The 18,995-nt window shown below is 49.2% G+C and overlaps 1 protein-coding gene across 1 annotated transcript in view; it reads right to left on the bottom strand.

Annotated features, from left to right (window-relative positions):
• Positions 1-2,724: 2,724 nt before the first annotated feature.
• ABCC11 (ATP binding cassette subfamily C member 11) overlaps positions 2,725-18,995 on the bottom strand; it is a 68,283-nt gene continuing 52,012 nt past the window's right edge. Inside the window, 9 exon segments of the mRNA XM_061172437.1 lie at positions 2,725-2,838; positions 2,966-3,131; positions 5,204-5,281; positions 8,607-8,766; positions 10,542-10,731; positions 11,958-12,047; positions 16,093-16,279; positions 17,541-17,675; positions 17,800-18,026. Of these exon segments, the coding sequence (XP_061028420.1) occupies positions 2,725-2,838; positions 2,966-3,131; positions 5,204-5,281; positions 8,607-8,766; positions 10,542-10,731; positions 11,958-12,047; positions 16,093-16,279; positions 17,541-17,675; positions 17,800-18,026 (1,347 nt within the window).

Here is an 18,995-nt window from a genome sequence, read left to right as displayed (position 1 = left end):
CGCAACTGGAGAGAGCCCTCGCACAGAAACGAAGACCCAACACAGCCAAAAATTAATTAATTAATTAATTAAAAAAAAAAAAAAGATCCTACTCATCAATGACCAAACTTGAATCCTTGAATTGGAAAAACTTCTAAATTGGTAAATTTAAAACAAACAAACAAACAAACAAACAAAAATCCCAATGGTCTCTACCCCAAACCAACGAAATCAAAGCACCTAGGAGTGGACATCAATCAGGGTGTTTTAAACACTGTGGGAGACTCCAGCGTGCTGCCAAGACTGCGAACTCCCTCCCCCACCCCAAGGGAGGCTGCTGGGAGGGAAGGTGGGATGAGGCCCTGAAGCCCGAGTGGAAATGGGCTCTAGTTCTTGTCCTCTAGGGCAGCGGTCCCCCAACTTTTTGGCACCAGGGACCAGTTTCGTGGAAGACAATTTTTCCATGGACGGGGGAGGGGGTGTGCGGGGGCAGGGAGATGGTTCAGGCGTTAATGCAAGCGATGGGGGGCTGCAGATGAAGCTTCTCGCTGGTCCCCCTGCTCACCTCCTGCCGTGTGGCCCGGTTCCTAACAGGCCATGGACCGGTACCGGTCCCCGGCCCGGGGGTTGGGGACCCCCTGCTCTAAGGGATTCTCAGTGGATCTACTGGGTTGGCCAAAACGTTCGTTCGGTTGTTCCATCACACCTTACTGAAAACCCCGGACGAACTTTCTGGCCAACCCAATAGATCTGGAACCGGCAGGGCATCCCCACATTTTTGGGAAGAGCCTGCCATCTGCTGGCCCACTGAAGGATAACAGGCAGCTAACTTAGGCCTAAGGAAAGACACTGGGGTCAAGTATCCGGCACTGAGCGTGCAGAGCACGTTCTCACACAGGACACAGACATCTGCCCCAGGGCAGCTCTGGGAGGTGCCAGGGCAGGGAGTGCAGAGTGACCTTCAACTTGCCGATGAGCGGCTCTGCAACCCTGCAGAGCTGAGCCAGGCTGGGAGCAGGAGGGGCCCCTCTTCATGGCCCAAGAAGGGAAATGCAAGGACAAAGGGGAAGGGGATCAACCAGACAAAAGGATTCTTAAGACAGAGAAGACATTTAGCCGGGAAACACCCTAGGAAGAGAAGCGGGTGCTGCCTAAGAACCAGGAAGGGCACAGAGGTGATGCACACGTGTCACTAGCTCCAGGTCCAGTGATTGCATCAGCCCTGTCATAGTTCATTCCCACAGGGGTTTGTTTGCTGTTCTCTCTGCCTGGGACAGTCTTCCTTGCCCTAATCCCCTTCATCTGAGCAAATGTTTGTTCATTTTTCAGGTCTCAGTAAACCACAACCTCACTTCCACCAGGAAGCCTGCTCTGACTGCCACCATCTCCTGCGCCCTGTCCTTGCCTCCTGTCACTTGGTTCTGGAACCTCCTGTTTACTTGTTTACTACTTACTCTCTGGAGGGCAAATTCCATGAGGGCAGGAACCTCATGGCATTACATCCCCAGCACCCACCCCAGTGCAACAGAAATACTTGTTTATGGAATTGATTCTTCTTATGGCAAAATCAGACACTAATCTGAAAACAAAAGGAAAGTGCTTTGAAACATACTCTGCCTGAACAATGAGGCCTCCCTAGAAGTAAATTGAAAATACTTACCTTTTCTATTTATATATATCTATAACAACTTGAGGGTAGGGGGGCAACAAATAATCTTATTTCCAGTTGGCATATGTTATAAATTAACTCTTTATTTCACCCATCTATGCACCAGTTAGTAATCAAACATATGGTAGACAGCTACTGTTTTGGGCCTGCCCAGCATCCATTTCCATTCTTCCTTAACGTAGTGAGAACACCCCAATTTTATTTTTGGGAAACAACCTTCTCCATTCTCTGTCTATGTGATTCATTCAGGGCAGCTGACTCCATCCCTAGGCCCAGGTGTGAGAGTGTGACTCGGGCCTGGCCCATCACTGTATTCCAGCAGCCTAGCACGTGACTGGTTCAGGAATTAGTACATGACTCAAGTTGGCCCAGTGAGATTTAGCCCTGGAGCTTTTGCTGGAATCCCTGGAGAAAGAAGATCGGGAGTACTGAGCTGGTGGGATGTGAGCCTAGACCTGCTGGCAGCCATACTGCCACCATGAGGAGAGAAGCCCAGAGAGTGAAGCCAAGCAAAGAAAAGTAGAGCTGAGAGAAGAAAGGCAGAGTCTGCAAGGCAGACATCATTTTGATACTGGCACTCAACCCAGAACTTTTTCTGGAACTTTCCATTACATGAGCTAATAAAGTCCCTTTTACCAGAAAGCTTAAGAGCGTTTCTGTTCCCTGTAGCTGAATGAGTACCAGCTAACACAGAAAGCAGAACTGAGAATGTGACTTTTTCTTTTATCTTTTTACAACGCCAGTTTATCATTTGCAAAACTTTTAACACCGATCAGGAAACTATTATTAATAACCTTTACCATTATTACGAGATTCCTCAATGTATCAGTTAAAAAGAGACACATGATCATTTGACCCCACGGTCTTCAGTGGTGCAGGGGTTCTCAGGTTTGGGGAGCCACAAGGTGCCCTATTCTAGGCTTTGCTCCCTCAGTGTCCTTTTCCCTCCCATCACCAGCACCCCAAGCACATTCCAGCCCTGCTTTCCAGAGAAGCAGCTGTCTCTACCAAGGAGGTCGCAGGCTGCAGCCTCCCAGCCGGCTCCCATGCACCGTGATGGGTTCGGCTACCCGCCTTCACTGCGGTCTCCCTTCTCCTGAGCTCAGCGAAGAACTGGCTGTCGCCAGCAGGGCTGCGAACATGGACCCGGGCTTCTTCTGCAGGACCTCAGGCCTGTCAAACTCCACCACCTGGGAGGCAGAGAGAGGAGGGGAGGGGGTGGGGGCACAGCTGAGCTCGGTCCTGAGGGACCTGAAGACCTCCTGTGGTGCCGGCCTGGGCGCCATCCTCCCAGTGGCCCCCGGGGTGTCCCCTCACCTTCCCGTTGCTCATGACCAGGATGCGGTCACAGTTGAGGATGGTGGTGACGTGGTGTGTGATAATCAGCGCTGGGCAGCCCCAGATGCCTTCACGGATTGTGCGCTGGATCAGGGTGTCCGTCTCCAAGTCAATGGAGGCCGTGGCCTCATCAATAAGGATGATGTGATGGATACGAAACGGGGGTGAAGGCAGCCTCCTCTGGCCGAGACCTGGGTCTACCACTAGTTCACCAAGTACCTTAGCTGGAAAATGAGATCTTTGGACTAGGTTCAAAACCCACTTTGAGTTCTAAGTTATCCATCGCATTATGAAGAGAATCTTGTCTCAACCAAGAGCTTGGTTTTAGTGACCAGAAAATTTTTTAGTGACCAGAAAATTAAGTTCTTAAAAATGAAAAAGTGCCAGTGGCAACCTCTTGTTTTATGAACCACCTTCTTATTTGTCTGAATTAACATAGAGCAATGTTCCCCAAAGTGGGGGGCGGCCAGGCACACACCCTGGGTGGCACAAGAAATGGTGTAGCCAGTATACGGATAAACGTACTTTTTACTTTAACATTTTTGTGTTTCCTTCGTTAACAATATGCATTAGAAAAATCTAACTGGCACAGAAAGTGTGATTTTACGAATGCTCCTGTATAAGCTGAGGCCGTTTTTTAAAAGTCATCATGAGTAAATCATAGGGTAGGTGGTAGGCAGATACAACAAAAATCATTAAGTGATGACTCAAATTTGGGAAACTACATAGAGAAAGCAGCTTTCAAGTCAAGTGGCTAAGTAACTGTGAAATACGGAACCGAGAGGTTAAGAAAGTGCTACATACATACCGCAAGTCCTGTCACCGCTCTCTCTTAGCAAGAGGGGGCAAGTCCTCCCTCCTCTGAAACTTTCTCCCTGCTTCTGGCCCCATTGAGCTCTGCCTGCTCTTCCCCACAGCTCTGAGAGTCTGAAACATTTTCTGCATTGCTCATTAATTAACCATGTTGTGTGTTGCATGTGCATGTGTATACATGCGCATGTACATACGTGTGCGTGTGAAGGTGTGTGTATGTATGTGTGTGTGTATCACCCCACTTGTCAGGGAAAGTTGGCTCCTAACTAGCCCCTGTAGTACCTGAAATTACAGGTGACATATTTGGGAAACCTCAAGAAACACTGTCAGATGAAACTTTAAATATATATATCATTTTGCCCCAGAACAGCTGTCATCTGATTCTCAATTCTAATAAAGACGAGGGAGTATCCTGCATCCAAGTTTTAAAAGGAAAGTACAGTGTGCAGTTTTGAGTGAATACATTTCTAGCCTTGTGGCTTCGTGTAGGAGAAGCGCGTTGGGGCTTGGCTGTGGCAGTCGGGATGCCAGGATCCAGAGGCCCAGGTGGAGAAGCCCCATCCCCTCCCCAGGCAGGTGCGCATGGAATGGCAGAAAGTGGCACAGCAAACCCTTCTCGGATTTGTGGACAGAACCCAGCATGGCACCCAGAGTCCCATGTGCCCGAGGGAGAAAGAGCCAGTGTGTTTCCCACACCAGGCATCCCCTGGACCCCTCACGCCTTGCCAGCTCTCACCTTGGAGCTGCGGAGGAGGGCCCAGGTGATGCAGAGCAGCTGCCATTTTCCACAACTTCTGCTTGCAGGCCTTGCGGCAACTTTGAGATCTGTGATATTGGGGAAGATGCCCGTGCACCACTGTGGGGTGAGCCCTAACCAATCCCCTCGTACCTCTCCTGTCACATTCTGACACTCCCCCAAACCCCCGTCTGTCTGTCTCTACACTCCAGCCACTGGCCTTTCTCTTCCTCAACTGTGCCTGTCTCCCTCCCCTCTCAGGGTCTTTGCATCTGCTTGTTCCTGTGCCTGGAATGTTCCCTCAAAGTTTTGTGCCCAGCTGCCCCCTCAGTATTTGGTCTCAGTTAAATGTGCATCTTTACAGAGGCCCTGCCTGGCCACTCACTGCAGTCTGCAGGTCTCAACACTACCTACACAGCACTTGCCTCTGTCTGAAAGCGTCTCTCCTGAATGTAAGCACCGGGAGGGCAAAGCCGTACTCACCTTGCCCTTGCTATGCCCTCTGAGCTGGAACATACCTGGCTTACTGCTGGTGTCATCAGCCTTTATGCTTTATCTAGGGATCCCAAACCATCTCATCCCATGAGATGATTTAATCCATGCAGAATAAGCGGAGCCCAGAGGACCATCAGGCTAAGACCAAGAATTCAGCCTTGCAGCTACTCACCATCTCGCTCAAGGATGTCCTCTCCAAGGCATCCCAGATCTGCTCATCTGTGTGGTGGTCAAAGGGGTCCAGGTTGAACCTGCCTCAGGAGAGGAAGAGAAGTGTTCAAGAAGCACCCTTGACCATTGAGCGGTCTGCCCCCCACACAGCAAGTGACCAAGGATGGTTAGAGCTGGATTACCGGATCCAGAGAAGCCCATTGAACTCCCATGAATGGTCTTTCTTATGCCTTCCCAGGACCCCTTCCTTCTTCAGGCAGCAGCCCCCAAATCTTGTTTGGGGGCCACCTCTTCCCCAGCCATCAAGCCCATGTGGTCCAGGTGGAGCTTCACCACCAGCACCAGGGTGGAGCAAGGACTCAGGTAAAAGCAAACAAGCACGTGGTACTCCCTGGCCACAGTGATTGGCTAGGGGTGGGAAGAGAACCAATCAGAGTGTATCTCAGGATTTTGACAACAATCACCAGGAAGGGGGCTTGTTCTTTCTCACTAACTGAACAAGAGAGGCTGCAACCATCTCGTCTTGGGAGTGGGACACATGGCGCCCCCCAGGGCCCTCATCGGAGCCCGAGAATGAAGCCAAGGCGGAGTGAGCGGGACACTGGGCCCTTGAATCAGCCTTGGCCTTACCAGTATTGTGAGCCAAAAGAGGCCCTTTTAGCTTAAGTCACCTGGTGTGTGTGTGTGCGTGTGTGTGTGTGTGTGTGTTAGCATATACATAACATAATACTTATCATTTTAACCATTTGTAAGTGTACAATTCAGTGGTGTTCAGTACATTCACAATGTCGTGTAACAATCCACTAAAACTCATCATCACCAATAAAAACTCTGCCCATTAAACAATCTCCTTCTTCCCTGCTCCCTCAGCCCCTGGTCACCTCTTTTCTACTTTCTGTTTCTATGAATTTGCCTATTCCTGGTACCTCATTTAAATGGAAATATACAATATTTGTCCCTCTATGTCCGGCTTATTTCACTTAGCATAATGTTTTCAAGGTCTATCCATGTTGTAGCATATATGAAATTTTCATTCCTGTTTATGGCTGAATGATATTCCATTGTGTGTATATATGACATTTTGTTTATCCATTCATCTGCTGATGGACATTCGGGTTGTTTCTACCTTTTGGCTATTGTGAATAATGCCATAAACACTGGTATACGAATATCTATTCAAGCCCTGCGTCCAACCCTGTTAGGTATATACCTAGAACAAGAATTGGTGGATCATACGATAATTCTATATTTAACTTTTTGAGGAACTGCCAAATTGTTTTCCACAGTGCCCGTGCCATTTTACATCCCCACCAATAGTTCATGAGGGTTCCAATTTCTCAACATTCACACCAACACTTGTTATGTTCCTTTTTCTTTTTTCTTTTCTTATTATAGCCATTCTAGTAAGTATAAGGTCATTTTTTTCTGTCTCTTGCAGTGAAAGAATCCTAACTGATCATCCAGGCGACTGACATCAGATTGGGATCTAACTGGACTTTATACCTATTAAGGTTTGCACTGGCATTTGGCATAGGAAACATTATAAACCCTTCCCTGTTACGCAACCACTGAGTCCCGATTGAAACCCGTTCTTAACCTCTGCTTTACCTTTCCCCAGTTCTGGCAGCCACATACATTTTGCATGTAGAGCTAGATTGCATTAAAGAAGCAGAAGGTAAAATGCCCTATTTGCATGATATTTGATAGTTTCCAAAACATTTTCACAGATGGGCTCATTGACATCCTCTTACCCATGAGATGGATATACCCCTTGTATTGATGAGAAAATTATGGCTTATCAGTGTTAAGTGGCTTGTTCAAGGTCACACCACAAGTCAGTCTGAGAGACAGGATGGAATCAAAGATACTCAGAGATAAATGGAACCTTAAAGGGCAGAGAACCCAGGTCTGCTATACTCCAATCCACTCTTCCTGATGCAAGGGGGGGACCATCGCTGGTTAAGGGGTTGGACTACCTGGGGTTATATCTCATCTTTACCATTTATGTGTGTGTCTCCTTCACTTTTCCTCTCTAAGTTCAGTTTCTTCCCTTATAAACGGGGGTTAATAACAGTGCCTACCTCATAGGATTGCTGTGACAGTTAAATGACACAGAATATTAAAGTATGGGGCTGGCACATATAGATGCTCAATAAATGTTAATTCATACTTTTACTTCTCCTATACCTTGGCACCATAGATTTGGCCAAGTTCTACCTTAACACAGAAATCTATCATTAAATGTTATGTCACTCCTCTAAAACAACACAATCATTACAAAATTTTCTGTCTGTGCACATATTATGCACTCTCCCTGGAAAGACTATCTCCCCTTTTTCTGCCAGGCAAGCTCCTACTTATCCTTCAAGACCCTACTCAAATGCCCACCCCCCTCCTCTAAGAAGACTTTCTGGATTCCCCCAGGCAGAGTTATTTGTCCTACTTGTGGGCTCCCTTAGCACTTAGTTCATATCTCTGATCTAGCAATTACCTCCTTGTATTATAATTTGACGGGTCTTACCTCTCTACAATGTCCCCACCCCCAACTATACTGTGAACTTCTGGGGGGAGCATGGGCAGTAATCATTCATCAAAGTGTCCCCAGTCCCTAGCACAATGTCTGGACCTGGCAGAGGCTCAGAAAAGGCAAATTAAGTGGATGAAAGGATGAAGGAATGAATGAACAATGAGAAAATAAATAAATGGATGATCAGAGCTCTGGGGTAAGTTTTCCTCTTGCTTCTAAGAATGCCACTTAAATATCCCTGGAACGTGCAGGGTCCAGCTTCATTTTTAATGTCTCATTCTTCCTCAGTCTCCATGCCTTGGGTTGGAGCAAGCTAACGAGCACCAAGCAGCAGCACTAATCTGGATGAAGCTTAGTCCCCGAGTTGACTTCCAAGGAAATAGAAAGTAGGGAGGGGAGGCTAAGAGACCCAGTTCTGCATGCTTCACTGACGGAACTGCCTGGATTGCAAAGTACATCCTAACATCCAGCCTGAATGCCCCGGTCGGCCTTACCCAGTGGGCGAGAGAAGAGAATAAACCACATCCAGACGTGGAAGGATGTGGTGAGCCACAGGGCAAATGCTAATAGTGACCTGAAATCTGACCAATCCCATTAGATTTTTTAAAAATAAAAAATGCCTGGCTTTTGTTTAGGACATCATGGTTTACAAAGTGCTCTTGTGTATATCCAGGCCTCATTCAATCAATCCTCTGGAACATCTCGGAGAGGGGGGCCAGGTGGGCAGGAGAGGCCCTGTGTGCCAAGGAGAGAACGGAGGCCCAGAAATTGAGGCTCTGGCCACAGCTGACCAGAGGCAGCCCAGCCCCGGAGATCCGTCCTGCAACTCCTGCTGGGAGCCTGTCCTCCGCACAGGCTGGCCTCGGCCCAGCACTCACCTGATGGTCCCTGACAGCAGGACGGGATCTTGAGGGATAACCGAGAACTTGGACCGCAGGTGCTCCAGGCCGAGGCTGCAGATGTCCATGCCGTCGATGAGGATGCGGCCTGCGGCTGGTTCCACCAGGCGGAAGAGAGCCACTCCCAGGGAGGACTTCCCTGTGGGGCAAGAACAAGTGGGGCTCTGTCTCCTGAGTCTGCAGGAGGGGTAGCACAGGTCTGACCTGGCATCCAGCCCTGACCCACCCACTCTGTGGCCTGTTCCTTGTCGTCATGAGCGCTGAGAGGACAGAAGAGGCCCGGAGCCTCCGCTCCAAGGGGTGCCCGAAACCACGAGCAGCTTGTTACTGCCTCAACCAGAAGGCACAAATGGAGCCCCTGGATAAATCCAGCCCACACATATGTTTTGTTTCACACACACAACATTATTGTTGTTTTTCAAATTCTTTGCCAGCATTTAAAAAAAATCCAAAGACCCAATATACAAAAATTCAAACTGCATGCTTCTCTTGAAAGTGAGTAGAACCGGCAACACTGCTCCCATATCTCCCTGGGCAATAGGTAGCTGGAGCCAAGTGTAGCTGCTTCCTTGAGAGAGAACAGCCTTCAAGTTCAGTGCGCTGCCCAACCCCCCCTCCTTTCATCACACCCCAGGCCCATTTCATGCATCTATGTTACTTGCTGGGACCTAAAAGCATTTGAGTTTTCAACCTCCGCTCTCAAAGATAAGGTCAGGGCTTCCCTGGTGGCGCAGTGGTTGAGAATCCGCCTGCCAATGCAGGGGACACGGGTTCGAGCCCTGGTCTGGGAAGATCCCACATGCCGCGGAGCAACTAGGCCCGTGAGCCACAATTACTGAGCCTGCGCGTCTGGAGCCTGTGCTCCGCAACAGGAGAGGCCGCGATAGTGAGAGGCCCGCGCACCGCGATGAAGAGTGGCCCCCGCTTGCCGTAACTAGAGAAAACCGTCGCACAGAAGCAAAGACCCAACACAGCCATAAATAAATAAATAAATAAATAATTTAAAAAAAAAAAAAAAGATAAGGTCAGTGTGAGGGGCAGCCATGTGTCTTGTTCACCTTTGTGTTTCCACGCCTGGCATATAGTAGGTGCTCAGTAAATACCTACTGGATGAATACAGTCAATTGGACCATCTCTACTGAGAGCTTCTCTATGTCAGACCCAGTCCTCTCAGCCCAACTATGGGCGAGAAATAGAAAGGGAAGAACACACGAAAGAATATCGCTGGGAACTCTTCACCTTGCAGTAGTGCAAGGCCTGCAGGGGCCTGAGGAGGCAGAGACCCACAAGGCTCCAGTCATCCTGGGGGGCTACCTGGAGAGGGAGCACAAGGCTGGGGTCTGAGCGCTGTCTTTGAAGAATGCAAGAAGTGGGAGGGGATGACCCTAGGGTCAGATCTCCCAAAAGTGATAGGAGAGGAAGAGAGGAAAGAAGTCAACCAGGAGAAAGGAAGTGGGGAGAAACAGGTGGAGAAGGAGGAGGCTGACTAGAGAGGTCTAGAGGGGGAGGGGAGGAGGAATGGAGGAGCCGGAGCCCTGCACGCCCCCTGCTGGAAGCGCTCGTTCCTGCACCCTGTTCACCCTTTCTGTCTCCCCACAGACCTTGGCCTCAGAGCCCAGACCGCTGTAGCTCAAGGGCCCACGAACCCCGTTACTCTGTAACACACCCCTCTCCATCCCCATGGCCTTCACCACCAAGTCAGCCACCTCCCTCATTTCCTTATTTGATGACTGTTAACGTCTGTCCCCTCCACTGGAATCCCATGACAGCAGAGACCTTGGATTTTGTTCTCCCAGCACAAAGTGAGGGCCCAATAAATATCTTTGGGGTCGCTGAGTAAGCACAAGCCCGAAAACAGGTCCGACACCCAAAGGCCAACAATGAAGACGGGGGTACCCCGGACACTCAGCTCACCAGAGCCCGTCCTTCCCATGATGCCCACCACTTCCTGGCCATGAATCGTCAGGTTGAGGCCGTAGAGGACAAGAGGTGTGTTGTCTCTGTATTTCATCTGATAATCCTGGAATGTGATTTCCCCATGCTGCAGCCACCCGTGGGGACAGTTCGTGCCTTCTATGTGTAAAGGAGCTTCAGAGACACACATCTCATTTTTAAAGAAAGAAAAAGAAATCAGTAATTATCCTCCATCTCTGCCCATCCCCTGCTGACCCACTGGTCTCTAGCTGTTGGGTGTGTGACGCACCCCAGCCTGCCCTGAACCAGGGTCAAGCCACCACCATGTGATCAGAGGACACCCCAAGAGGAACATCCCACCCCAATCACCTGAAATGCACATGATTTTATCCCTAAAGAGTGAGAAACCATATAGCTAGTCCCCTTATTAACATAGAAAACTCTCTCTAATTTATTGTATGAGGCTCTAAAGAAACAGAATCCAGAATAATGATAATAAGGACAGCAGAGCTAACTCACCCCTGTGAGGCATGTTTTATAGCTCAGAGCCCTCATGCAGACTTAATCTCTCTCGATCACTATCCTAGGGGGTAGGCAATTTTGGGTGATTTCACAGATGAGGAAATAGAGGCTCAAACAGCTCAGATAACATGCTAACACCACACAGCTGGTGAGTGGACCACCGGGGACTCAAACCCAGGGCTGCCTGGCTCCAAGCCCTCAGCTCTGCATCGAGCACGGTGGGCGTATTGGAAGGAAAGTCTCCTCCTCTGGATATTGGGGGTAATAATTCAGTCAACCCCATTAAGTTGTTTTGTGACTCCATGAAATAATCTACATATCATTATAGTGAGCCTTTACTATGGGCCAGGCACTATGCTAAGTGATTTACATGTGATGTTATTTAATCTTTGTAATAACCCAATGAAGTAGATACTGTGATCTGTCCTATTTCAGAGATGCGGAGCAGAAAGGCTGAATAATTCACAAGGGTACACAGCTGACTCACGCGGCAAAGCTTAGACCTGAACCCAGGTGATCTGGCTCCAAAATCTGGGCTCTTAAATACTAGGACATAAATAGAAGCAATATTAATAACAATTATTATTGTCATCATTATTATTATTATATTTGGGCAAACCTCTCACTTCTAAAAAGGGCAGATCATTCCCTCTACATCCAAGAATGCCATGAGGGATGTGGTCAAAATGAGCCAATGGGTGTGGAAGAGCTTCTGAGAGATGATATGCACAGTTCCAGGGGAGATGGGGAGGAAGGACCAGGAGCCCAGCTGCCTCCTGGGAAAATCTCAGGGCCCCTGAGGTGTTGGGGTTTGCAGAGGCCACAGAAGCTGAGCCCCAGGCTGGATGTGAGCCTTCTAGATCTCCCTTCACAAAGCCAAGACCTGTGTCCCACCTTCATGTACTGCAGCATCCTCTCCACAGCTGTAAAGTACGCCTCTGTCTCTGAACTAATCCGGACACAGGCCTGGAAGTTGGACGCCAGCTGGAACGAAGGAGAAGCATCAGGCTAGCAGGCTGTGGGAGTGAGCTCAGGCTCTCTCCACTCCTGAAGACTGGGAGTTGCCATTCCTCCTGAGCAACTCTTCAAACCAAGACAACTTCCCTTATAGGGATGGAGCAGATACCTCTGGTGCCCCCCTGAGGCTACTCCTAAGTTTCACTGAAGCTGTGGTTGGCAATTGTAAGCGAGCAACCCTACCAACCCCGTTCCACCTCAGGAACCCTCTGCTTTCCATTCAAAGCCTTCATCCACACCACAGGAGCCCACTCAGCCTATGCGCAGCCCAGAAACACGGGAGTTACGGCCCTTGGGAGCAACTCTCAACTAATGGGGAAAAGAGCCAGTAGATGAAGGCTCCTGTCTCTCAGCCTTCGGGGGACAGTCCTGGGAGTTGAGTGCTGATGACCTAGAGCAGTGACCTCAATGACACACTCTCATGGTGCAGTTCCTCCTTCCCTGTCTTGCGCTCCTGTTCCCTTGGTCCCCTTTCCAGGGAGCATCTCACAAATAATCTACCTGAATCTGAGTCCTTGTCTCAGGCTCTGCCTTCAGGGAAACCCAGGTTAAGAGGTGTCTCAGGGATTCTTGGGAATTGGAGGCACCATAGATGAGGAAATGGAGGTCCAAATAGAAGAAATGGTACACAAAGAATCACCTGGAAGCCGAAGGCAGAGCTGGGATGGGGCCCAGTCTTTATGCTCTGCACCCCCCAGGCCATGCAGAAGGTGCTGGGCAACAACTCCATTATACAGTCAGTCAACAAACTCTCATGGAGGTGCTGGGCCAGGCTCCATGCTTAAAGTGCAACAGACACAGTCCCTGCCCTCGAGGAGTGCCCAGTCGGATGGGGAGATAGATCAGCAGAGAAGGCAGTACGACAGAGTCAGCCCACAGCACTGTTGTGGCCAGGGGACAGTCACCAGACAAGGGCCACAGGGAAGGCTTCCTGGAGGAGTTGACACTGGAGCTACATTTTTAAGGAGAGGTGGGATTTAGCCAGCTAAACACCGGTGGAGAGAGGTGTTCCTAATAGAGGAACAAAGTCTTGACAGTAGTAAAGTGGCAGCATACATTCAGGACCCCGCAGGCCATTTGACTGCGGTTAAAGCAAAGGGTACGTACGGGCCAGGAAGGCCAGAGAGGGAAAGCCTATATAAGTCAGAGAAGGGGTCACCATCCTGAAATGACACTGAGCTGAGAAGGGATATCAGACACAGTTGATTGCCTATCCACAGCTGGTCCCCTCTTCCTTCCTTGCTAACACACCCTCTGTTATGTTCAGGTGTCTACAGCTTGGAATTCCAGGAAGCCTTGGTTACTCCAAACCACTCATGTTAATCCCTCTCCTCTTGCCAATGAGGTTTAGGAGTGAGCCATGACACAGCTCTGGCCAACAAAGCACAAGGAAGACTCAGATGCGAGTATTCCAGGAAGCTACTCCTTGTTCTTACAAGGGGACACATGGAGAAAGTTATCTATTCTCCAGTCTTTGGCAGTTTCTGGGTGAGGATGTGCTGCTTGGGGCTTCAGCAACCATTTTGTGAACTTGAGTAGACAATCCTGAGGACAAATATCAGGCGTGGATGCCAGAGCAGAAAGATCAAATGATCATGGGTTCATGCTAGGCCAGTAAATTAGCCAACAGAGAACAGCCCTACCCCAGCCTTCCAGTCACTCAGGATAATAAGTTGCCAGATTGTCAAGGCCATTTTGAACTGGTTCTGTGGCTTACTTTGGCTTGCAAGCAGAAACATCTCTAATATTTACTAAGAAAACTCTTAGGGCTACAAAGCAACATGGTGTGTGATACCTGCCTCCCAAAGCCTGAATTTCCTCAAGAGTGCATGCAGACGTCAAAGTACCAGTTTGACCAGAGGAGAGAGTGCATGTGGGGTCTGAGGCCAGATTTGAGGGCCTGGAACGTAGGTCCAAGGTTTAGGTTTGGTGCATAAGGAGACAGGGAGTCTCGAGAGGTTCTAACCAAGGCAGTAACATGAGGAAAACTAGAATTAAAGATCACTCTGGAGAGAGTGTAGAAGGTGGATGGGAAGGGGCTCGGGGGTGGGCGAGGCAGGGAGGCTAAGAGGTTGTTACCCAGGATAAAGATGAGACACTCAAACAGGGCAGCAGATGTTGAGAAGAAAGGATGAACCCGGGGTCATTCTGAAGTCATCACACCCCCAGGGAGAGCTCCTCCATGGTGGCCTGTGGTGGGACAACTGGTCGACCTTGAGTGGACACCTGTGTGCATGGTTCTCCTGGGAGAGCTAAGCCTCCACCCACTTCCTGCACCAGAACTGGACAACCTGGGCACAGGGTGCAGCAGGCAGGGGCATCTCTGGCCTTAGTGACTCCGCGTCCCCCAGGACTCCAGTGTGGGGCCTCTCCCAGAGTTCTGGAAGGCTCAGGGCCAACTCTGCACTGGGGCACGTGTGCATATGCTTGTGCATGGCCGAATGCATGCTTATGTATGTGTGTGTCAGAGAGAGGGAGAAAGAGAGAGAGAGAGAAGAGTGTGCCCCACCATGGACAAACCTGTCTCTCAGCAGCTGTGGGAATATGGGCAAATTAACTCCAGAAACTTTAGTTTCCTATCTGTAAGCTGGGAACAATAACAGCAAACATTTATCTAGCATTTATTCTGGGCCAAGGTGTTTAACGTGCATGAACCCTCAAGTTTACATACATTCTTCACAAGTCCATGATTTCAGAACTTTTATCTCCCTTTTACAGAAGAGGAATCCCAGGCATAAGGAGGGTAACAGACTTCCCCAAAGTCACACAGCTGTTAATGGACAGAGCCTGGTGTGAACTTGCACGTTCTAAACCACACATTCTTAACCACTTGGCTGCATCTCATGGAAGGTGGTGAGAGTTCAATGGAAGAAAGCACAGCAAGTACCCAGCAGGGCGCGGGCTCAGTGCAAGCTCCCCAATACCCTGGTTATGGCACAGGGCGGCTGTCTGTGGGCATGAACACTGCACAGCCTCCTGTGTGGCCCATGCGCCCTCGGAAGGGTCTGCACACGGGCATGGGCATGTGGGCACAGCACCGTATGTGTGTGCAAACATGTGTCTGCCACAGGGCTCAACAAGGAGCACGAGGGAGCCCCTCTGCACCCAAAAGGATGCCTCAGCGTCGGGCACATGAGACCTAAGCCCAGTTAGAGAGAAAGCATCCAGAGAGGATAGTTAACGAGTACCCCTGGGGGAAGGGACGGCCAGAGTTCCCTGAGCCAGCATCTGGCCTCAGGCCCTTCGTGGAGAGCCCTTCCCCAGGACTCTGTGGACATGAACCTTAGCCCCACTGCCCGGCATGGAGGAACTCAGACCATGAGGCCTGCCAACTGCTACACCAGGGCCCCCTGAGAACCCATTTTTAAAATTAGATTCCAAGACCCCGCCTGACAAGGACTTGACTCCGAATCCCTCCAGCTATGCTCTGGAGCGTGGCCCTCCTGTCAGTCCCACAGGCCTGGCTGAATCAGCCCGGCAGGCTGGGCCGAGCGCGCGGTTTCAAGCCTATACACTTTGAAGTCTGAGAGGCCTGCTCCAGGGGAGGACTGGGAAACCTACATTTTCAACAGCTCCCTCGCCCAGATACCTCAGAAAAGTTTGACAACTGAATCAGGGTATTAATAGTAAAGTGAAAAGACACCAGACAGGAAACCAAGAGGTCAGAGGTCTTGCCCTGGTTCTGCTTCTAACGCTCTGTCCATTCAGACAACTCCTTCCCCTCTCTGAGCCTCAATTTCCCCAGCTACACAATAGGAGGGTTGGACTCTGTTGTCTGTGGGCTCCCCTTCAATCCCAATATTCTATGATTCCGTCAAACACCTTTAAATACAGACTTCCCAGTTCAAAGGTAACAAGGAACCAGAACAAAGCTGCGGATTCAGAAAGCCAAGCACATCATTCGTAAGATCACAAACGGCCAAAACCCAAGGTGTAATCAAAGTCCCATGGACCCCTGAGTCTGCCCACAGACCACAGGCCACCACCTGCCATCTGAGAGTCCCTCCCTCACCTGCAGGACAAGGCTGATAGCCATGGCTTTGTAGGAATAGGGGGCAGAGGAAACTCCAAAAAACGTGAACAAGGCCACCATCAAGGTCACCATGTTGGTCATGAGCTCCAGCTTCAGTGCCACCCGTCGCGTGGAAGACAGAAACCTCAGCAGGTAGTTATTCTGTGCATCTGTCAGCCCTTTAAACCTGAGACAGAAAGGACAACCTGAAAGCCACATGTGTTTGTCTAACCCAGGGTTTCCTGAGGTGGACACTGGTTGCTTCCTCCAGCATCCAGCTCCCCACTCTCATCAAAGAGCCAACAAAGAAAATTGGGGGGATTCCTTCCTACCCCTTTCTCAGCCATGGAGTTCACCTGACCCCAGATCTAGGAGTGGTCTCTGACTGATTTAGGCCTATCAGCAGTTCTCTTCCCCTGGCCTTGATGATTGGTCCAGGATGGGCAAGTTACCGTAACTGGGCCAATGAGAGTGAATACACGCCCAGATTTGTGAGTGAGTGACGGGGAGTGATCCCTTCCTTGTAGTATCCACCTTGTTTACTGCTGTATCCTGGTAGGTTCTCAGTGTTGACTGAACGAATGTGTCACTCCAGGATCCCCTTAGTCCTAGTGTCTGCGCAGTCCTTGGGTCTCTCCAGTGCCACTGGGAGAGCTGGCACCATGGCTCATCCAATATTTCAGCCAACAGAGCACACACCATCTCACGTGCCCCAATTTTCCCAGGCTTCAAGGCCACCTCAGATGCTGCCTCCTCCCCAAAGCCTTCCCTGATCCCCAGATGTGGGTCGTCGTTTTCTCCTCTGAACCCCCAGGGCATTTTACCTGCTCCTCTCCTATGCTGTCTTATCATATTCAACACTGTATTATTACAAAAACATACGTCTGTGCCTCCTGTCTCCCATTAGACAGTAAGCTTCTTGTAGTTCAGTGCAGACCATATTTGACTGATCTTTACAAGTAGATAAGTTTATGTTACACAATTAAACTTCAGCAACAATCGTAGGATTTGTTTGTTTGTTGCAACAAGCATTTAGAAGGCAAATCTGTGGGTGTGACTAGTGAAGAAAATTGTGTTATTTAGAGACCCCTTGTTCTTTATTATTTTATTATATTTAGATACCTGTTTGGGAGCGAAAGAAAAAAGAAAACCAATGCAGTAAGTGCTAACACAGTAACACATCTTACCATTAATTATATTGATATATGTATATAATAGCCACAGATCTTTAAGGTTGACAAGGATTTTTCATATCACTTACATTTTTTGTCCTTATAAGCACCATCTTCCAGATGAGGTTCCGGAGGCTCAGAGAAACAAATGGGATAAAACAGAGTTCTCTCTGATTCTTCTGAAGATGATCCTATTTCTGGATGCTCTGTTTCCTGGCTTCCTGCGCCCCACCACCCCCACAGTCCCCATCACCCTCAGACAGCAGAGGGACTCACTTGCTGATGGAATCTTCAGTTTCTCCATAGACATGGATGGAGCTCAGGCCGTGCAGAGTGGTGAGGATGTGGGAAAATAAAGGGGAACTGTAGTTCTCCAGGCTCTTGAATGCATTGATGGCCCTCTTGAACATTCTGCATCGAGAATAGGAGTGAGTGACCCGGGCCATCTGCCTCTGGGACCCTCCAATTCTAGGTTGGTCCTAGACTCATACCCCAAGTCACAAACCTCATTCACAAGCGAAAAGAACCCACTCACCTAAAATAAACGAGGCAAACAATGAGTATTACGACTCCCATCAGCAAGACAGAGGGGGACACCACACTGACAATCATCAGGATGGTGGTCACCACCAAAATCAGGAGCAGGGACTGTTCAGCCACAGTGGGCAAGAATTGGTCCAGCTCATGCAAGTCCCCTGCAAAGCAGTTCAGGAGTCGGCCTGTTGGGGTGGTGTCAAAGAAACACATGGGGCAGCGGGACACCTGCAAAGACAAAAGCAGCCCAGGTCATGAGGCTGGCTGCAGGCCTTGCTTGGGGCTTGATGAAGACGCCAGGTACCCTCAGGCTCTGAAGAGGTGCAGGATGCAGCCTAAAGGGTATTCAGGGAAGGCAACATAGAGCAGTGGTTAAAAGCAGGGGTTCCAGAGTCAATTTGCCTGGCCTCCAGGGCTGCCCCACTCTTCCACCTACTACTGTGGGACTGTTGGCAAGTTACTTAACCCCTCTGAGTCTCAGTGTCCTCATTTGTAAAATGGGGATGACAACAATGCTTCAGAGTTGTGATGAGGATTGCACAACTCTGCAAATATACTAAAATATACAATTTTAAAGCGTATATTATCGGGCTTCCCTGGTGGTGCAGTGGTTAAGAATCGGCCCGCCAATGCAGGGGACATGGGTTCGAGCCCTGGTCCGGGAAGATCCCACATGCCACGGGGCAACTAAGCCTGTGCACCACAACTACTGAGCCTGCACTCTAGAGCCCATGAGCCACAAATACTGAGCCTGCGTGCCACAACTACTGAAGCCCATGTGCCTAGAGCCCGTGCTCTGCAACAAGAGAAGACACTGCAACGAGAAGCCTGCGCACCGCAACAAAGAGTAGCCCCCGCTCACCACGACTAGAGAAAGCCCATGCGCAGCAATGAAGACCCAGCTCAGCCAAAAATAAAATAAATAAATTAAAAAAAAATAAAAGGGTATATTATTGTATATTATACATTATATTATTGTATATTAAAAATATACAAGTTAAAAGGGTAAATTTCATGGTATGTGAATTATATCCTGATAAAACTATTATTTTAAAAAAGAAGGAAAGGGTGGGAGGGAGGGAGACGCAAGAGGGAAGAGATATGGGGATATATATATATGTATAGCTGATTCACTTTGTTATAAAGCAGAAACTAACACACCACTGTAAAACAATTATACTCCAATAAAGATGTTAA

Source organism: Eubalaena glacialis, chromosome 18 (genome assembly GCF_028564815.1).
Source record: "Eubalaena glacialis isolate mEubGla1 chromosome 18, mEubGla1.1.hap2.+ XY, whole genome shotgun sequence".
Lineage (NCBI taxonomy): Eukaryota > Metazoa > Chordata > Mammalia > Artiodactyla > Balaenidae > Eubalaena > Eubalaena glacialis.
Note: the sequence above shows the minus strand (reverse complement) of the source record. Positions and strands in the feature narration are given on the sequence as shown.